General features: G+C 40.4%; 1 protein-coding gene across 1 annotated transcript in view; it reads left to right on the top strand.

Annotated features, from left to right (window-relative positions):
- The window catches only part of bmp2k (BMP2 inducible kinase), a gene marked incomplete at its 5' end in the record, with an annotated part of 63,851 nt that overhangs the window by 37,559 nt on the left and 19,942 nt on the right, over positions 1-6,350 (top strand). Inside the window, 7 exon segments of the mRNA XM_014014596.1 lie at positions 596-717; positions 927-1,008; positions 2,727-2,859; positions 3,125-3,228; positions 3,305-3,384; positions 5,347-5,489; positions 5,570-5,739. Coding sequence (XP_013870050.1) covers positions 596-717; positions 927-1,008; positions 2,727-2,859; positions 3,125-3,228; positions 3,305-3,384; positions 5,347-5,489; positions 5,570-5,739 — 834 coding nt within the window.

Raw genomic sequence — 6,350 nt, 5'->3', positions numbered from 1 at the left:
CCTCTGCCTCTTGAGCTCCAGAGAGTAAGAGTAGCATTAGCATTGTGAGTAAACATTAGCTTCATGCTCCGATAGCTGAATGGTTATTTTTTATTCAATAGAATTTTTGGACCAAAAATATCGCAATATATCGCCTTGTTTACAGTATCGAAATATATTGGGATATATCGTATCGTGACCCCTCTGTCATGATATGTATCGAATCGCCAAATTCTTGCCAATACACAGCCCTAGTAACAAAGTATTTGTACTTAGTTACTTTAGTGGTTCATGAGATATTTTGCTAACAAAGACGACTGACTTTTGTCAGAATAAAAGTTGAATCAGTTTTAGCTTCTACCACGACTAAAACGAGGTAAAAATGAGTTAAACTGTAAGTCGTTTGTGGCGTTACTAAAATCCCTTTGCTGTGGCGGCCATCTTGAATCCGGCTGCAGACGTACATCCAGCAGTTGCTCCTCGATTTTATTAAAAAACAAACATGTAGCCTCTTCTGTCATACAGTTGTGTTTTAAACACGTGACACGTGGAAATCATTTAGTGTTTTTCATATATTCATCTGTAAACCTTTTATGTTTTTACTCTTTTCACAAAGGTTGAAAACATCCTCCTGAACGACCAGGGTCACTACGTGCTGTGTGACTTCGGCAGCGCCACTCACAAAGTCCTGCTGCCGCTGAAGGACGGCGTGACGGCGGTGGAGGACGAGATCAAGAAGTAAGTTTTCACCCGGAGTGAAAGAGTTCTGCAGAAACACGAAACCTACAGAGAGAAACCAGACGGTTGGACCCAGTTATGGGTCAATTTAAATTTAAATGTCAAATAATTGATCCAAACTGAGTTAAATATAAAAACAATGAGGAAGATGTGCTCTCTCCTCGACGCGTCAGTGCTCGAACCATGACATCACTTCCTGTTTGTCTCAGGTACACAACGCTTTCATATCGAGCTCCAGAGATGATCAACCTGTACGCAGGGAAAGCCATCACCACTAAGGCTGATATATGGGTAAGACCCTCTGTTTGTGCTTCCATCACAGAACCAGAACCAGAACCAGAACCCGGTCTCGTCTCTGATCCTCACTGCTTAGTCTTTGTCTCTGTTTAAGGAGAGAAAACAGGAGCTTGAACAGCAGCTAAAGATGATGAAGCTGGCAGTTTTAATAAAAAGGCTCAAGCAAGAGAAAATAGTTCCAATTAATTATTATTATTTATTATTATAAACAATCAATTATTTGTGATTTCAGCACATTTTTTTCTGCTTTTTAAGCTACATTTTGATCCCTGGATCCTCGAGTAATGCCTTCGTTTGTCTTCCTGATCAGGATAAATCATTAATATTTGCTCTGAATCCTAGTTTTAGTTTATTCTAAGGAAGAATTTTTGATGTCATTTTAAGTTAAAGTGCTCTAATCCTAGTGATTAGTGATTAGTGATTAATGAACAGATGTTAAGCATGTAGAACTGTTTTTGCTGATGTATTTTCTGATTGTGTATAGAGATTGTAATTAGAATTGATTGCTGTGGTCTTTATGACTTTATGCAGTAATTGTGTCTACAGATGTTAAGGATTGTTGTTCTTTGTCTTGATTTTAGATTGTATTTTGTTGTTCAGGGACTACAGATGGAAATTAGCGTAAGCTAAATCTGGTGCAAAGCGTCTTTTTAATGTTTTATTTGCACATTGTCCCTGTTTTAAATAAAAGAATTATGCTGCGTTCACACCAAACGTGATTTCAGCGTCAGGAGCAGCAGGTTTACATACAAAGTCTGTGGTGGACGCACTTCAATCAGCGTCGGGAAGAGCTGCGGCCCGTCAAGCGCATTTAGAGCAGCGCGATTTGAACGATTTGAACGATCTGAGCGTTCGACGCGCTGAGGCGCAAATCGCTGAAGTTAGAAAATCTGAACTTTTGCAGCTCGACGCGCCGCGTCAACCAATCAGAGAGACTCCACTGTGTGACGTAGTGACATATTTCCTGACGGGACAGTTTACTGAATGATGTCCACTAACCTGAAACAGATGGAGAGGAGCTCTATAGCTGAAATCGAGTGCCTGCAGTCGGTGTCCTGACAGGAGATATCCGCACCAATGCATGGCAGCGGCTCATCAGACTGGACTCGGGACAAAAATAGTCCTGAAAGCAGCTGTGAGCCTCTACTCTGAATTATCTGGTGAATTAATTATGAATTAATTATCTGATGAGCGTGACATGCTCTTGCTCTCTGTAAATAAAGCAAAGCCACTTCCTCATCCAACATTAAACAGAGAGGAGGGAGGGGCGGGGAGGCTCTTGCCGTGCAGCGCTTCAAGAGCTGACCTGCGTCTGACCTCAAAGTGCACAAGCTTCAAACTTGAAGCGTTGGCTGCGATTTTGAAGCTGAAATCGCGTTCGGTGTGAACGCAGCATTAAAAAAAAAGATTTATCAGCTGGAAAGAAAAACTTTGCTAACTCGCAGAGAAAATGACTAAAATGAAGTTTTTCAGCTGCTTTGAGACGCAGAGGAGGAGGAAAGAGGAGCTGGTGAAGTTAGAATAAGTGTTGAGTTCAGGAACACATTCCTCCACAACAGTTTTAAGTTTTCTGAAACAAAAATGAGCTTCAGTGTGGGAAATAAATGTTAGATTTTATAGAAATGAAAGTGTTTAGTTTACGAAGCAGCACTGTCTCACGTGACGATCGTATAAAACGCTGCTCAGTTTCTAACGTTGTGTTTTCTTCGCAGGCACTTGGATGCTTGTTGTACAAGCTGTGTTTCTTCACGCTTCCGTTCGGGGAGAGTCAAGTCGCCATATGTGACGGAAGCTTCATCGTTCCGGACAACTCCAAATTCTCCCTCAAGTTGCACTGCTTGATCAGTGAGTCTGCTGAACGTTGTTTTAAACTTGGTTCTGGGTTAAAGCTGCTGCAGTTGCACAAACAGTTTTTGCAGATATTTTTCTCGACTCCAGCCTGTTCAAACCGGTCGAGCTGTCGGCCTCTGCTTTTTAAATTTATCTCACTTCCCTAAACAGGATCAACTTCCCCTCTTTTAAAAGTGTTGACCAACAGCTCCCTCCTGTGGCCAAACGGAGACGCTGCGTGCTCATTAATTCAGATCCTCTGGTTCTGCGTGTCTTTCAGGATACATGCTCGAGCCGGACCAGGAGAAGAGACCGGACATTTACCAGGTGTCCTACTTTGCCTTCAGGTTAGCAGGAAGAGACTGTCCCGTACCAAACCTCACTGTAAGTGGCCGGAGCGCTCAGCCCAAACCTTTACATCTCTTTGCTGGTTCTGATCCGTGCGTCGTCTCTGTTCCAGAGCTCTCCCATCCCCACGTCGCTTCCTGAACCTCTAACAGCGAGCGAGGTCGCCGCTAAGAAAAGCATGACAAAAGCCAGGTGAGGTTCTGCTGGTCAGGAGGAAAACTAAAGAGTACAGAAGCAGTGGGCCGGTTTTATCCTCTGAGTACCCAGGTTTCTCCTTTTTCAATCCCCCTGCCTGTTGAGGGATAGAACCTCATAAATATAAAAACAAACATTGATTTTTTTAAGTAAGAGTTAAAAAAGCAATAATTAAAAAATAAATTGTAGCTCCTCTGAATAAGGACAACCAGTCTAAAACCAATGTTCTCAAATAAAGATGGAGGTTCATAGATATATTTAAATTAAATATATAGTTAAAAATTTAAATAATTATATAATAAATACAAAATTAGTCAGTACAGTGGCACAGTTGGTAGAGCAACATGTTGCGTCTAAGGAAGAAGATTTCTAGATCAACTTTCTGGGTTGTGTTTTCATGTTCTCCCTGTGCAGGTGTGGGTTTTCTCCAGGTACTTTAGTTTTCTCTCAGACCAAAATCATATTTATTATATGACATAAAAAAGCAAATAACTTAATAGTTTTTGATAACACTACAGTAGGTGTAGTTTGTAATTGTGCTTGTTTTAGTCTTTATTTACAGTTTTGGTTTTTATAATTAGGTTTTCTTTACGAAAATAAACAAGCAAATAAAACTTTTAACAAACATAGAGGTGATGGCTTTAAAATTTAAAAAGTTTGTTCCTTGAAAATGTCTTTAAAATATGTATTTTGACATTTTTAAATCAAATGACAATCATTTTTCAAGTTCAAGTTCACTTTATTTATATAGCACCAAGTCACAACGTACGTTGTCTCAGGACACTGTACATAAAAAGAACAATGTAAAGAAGAAAGCAGCAGATTGTGTTGAATCACTTCATCACAGTCTCCCATCCTGAGCAAACGGTGGAGAGGAAAAACTCCCTGCTAATCAGGAAGAAACCTCCAGCAGCACCAGGCTCAGGACAGGCGGCCATCTTTGAAGGGAAGTTTCCCCATCACATTTAAAATTGAATTCATTTGAACCCCAACGTTTACCATAAAATATTACTTCACTCAGTGTTTCTATTGACAATTTTATTCCACTTGATTTATACGTACATCAAGTGTTTTACTATGTAGGTAAAAGTCTGTTTAACAACCTGTTAACATTTCAGGCTCCCTCCAACATTACAAATACTTCTGATGCCACTGAAATGTGTAAGAATGTAAGAACACGGTACTTCATGTGTAAAGATACAGGACAAGTTAGAGCTGGACTGTTGCTGAAGTGCAGATAGTTTGTTGTTTTTTTATCTCTGAACGTCACAAAATCAGTAATATTATCCCTAAAATTACAAATTGAACATCTGTTGGCAAATCCATAGCTTTACACTGCCATAGTTTTTAAAATGTCATTTTTACAACCACTTTATAGATATTAGCAGGGTTCCTGCAGCTTAAAACAAGTTAAATTTAACACTTTTTAAGACCTCTTTAATGCCACTTGAATTTTATTTTAAGACTAAATTCACAAAAAAAAATATGAAAAGAAGGGATTAAGATGAGATGCATCAGGACAAGAAAAAACTTAGCGACAATTTAACCCAAATGTTTACTTTACCAAAACAAAATTTTGTTCACTTTAACAAAATAATTAAATAATTTATTCAGTAAATTATTTTTAATAACTAAATAAATGTTACCAATTATTTTAAAATTTAAGATGAATTACAATCGTCCTATTTAGCTACAAAGTGTTTTTAAGACCTCTAAAAGATTGATTTAAGACATTTTAAGGCTAATTAAGGCCTAATTTTTTGGCCTGATGAATTCAATGACTTTTAATGCTTTTTAAGGATCTGCAGGGACCCTGGTTAGTTTTGGTGTGCCACCCCTGGTTTTTAGTGGCCCCCCTGAAAACATTTTCTCCAGGCACCACTGTAAAGAAGAAACAAATGATTACAGCTAGTAAATATTAAATACCGCTGCTCAAATGTTTCTCCTTGGTTTCGTCAGGATAACAGAATCCGTGGGTCCAACTGAAACGTCGATCGCTCCCCGACAGAGACCAAAGGCTGCGATCAGCAACGTCCTGCCTTTCACCAACACTCCTGTCAAAATGACCGTGCCTTCTGCGCCCGTCAGCAACGGACAGAAAGGTTGGTGTTGGTTTGTAGAAAACACCGATGCTTCGACATAAACCACCCAAATCAATCTGATGAACCTGTTTTTCCTTCAGCTCCCACTCCTGGATCGGGTCAGCCGTCCGTCCAGGCCCAGCCTGGCAGCCAGCAGCACCGCGTCCTGCAGCAGCTACAACCAGGCGACCTGCGCCTCCAGCAGCTGCAGCATCAACAACAACAACAAGCAGCACTGCAGCAGCAGCAGCAGCAGCTCCAGTACCTCCAGGTATTTTACAGCATCAACACTGCATCACCTGCTCAGGGTTGTTACTCGTTATCAAAACCTGCAGCGATCAGAACCAACATCAAACCAGGACTGAGCCACTAAACAACCATATTTATTAACATTAATAGAAAATACGAACCGCACTGCATTCTGGGAGATGAAGGCTTTAGCTGCTCGACCTCTCATGAGCCAACTCAACAGGTCTTGATGTCCAATTTTTTTTTTAAACAATCACGATGCTACATGTTAGCATGTCGGTTCTGAAGCAGATTAAATAATCCTGTCATTCTTGTTTAGTCAGTGTTTATATTTGAAACTGCCTCTCGGGACACAAGCACTTATAAACAGCACCGCAACGATGAATGAACGAACGAACGAGCGAGCGAACGAGCGAACGAGCGAACGAACGAACGAACGAACGAACGAACGAACGAACGAACGAACGAACGAACGAACGAACGAACGAACGAACGAACGAACGAACGAACGAACGGCAACAGCTTTTTCTTTTAACACGACAGCTGAAGCAGCTGTGGACGGTCCACCCATTAATCATGCCCATAGTGTTCGTTCCTTTTCTTTCTTACTTTCTTTCTTTCTTTCTTTCTTTC

The sequence above is a fragment of the Austrofundulus limnaeus genome, unplaced genomic scaffold (genome assembly GCF_001266775.1).
Source record: "Austrofundulus limnaeus strain Quisiro unplaced genomic scaffold, Austrofundulus_limnaeus-1.0 Scaffold117, whole genome shotgun sequence".
In the NCBI taxonomy this organism is placed as follows: domain Eukaryota; kingdom Metazoa; phylum Chordata; class Actinopteri; order Cyprinodontiformes; family Rivulidae; genus Austrofundulus; species Austrofundulus limnaeus.
Note: the sequence above shows the minus strand (reverse complement) of the source record. Positions and strands in the feature narration are given on the sequence as shown.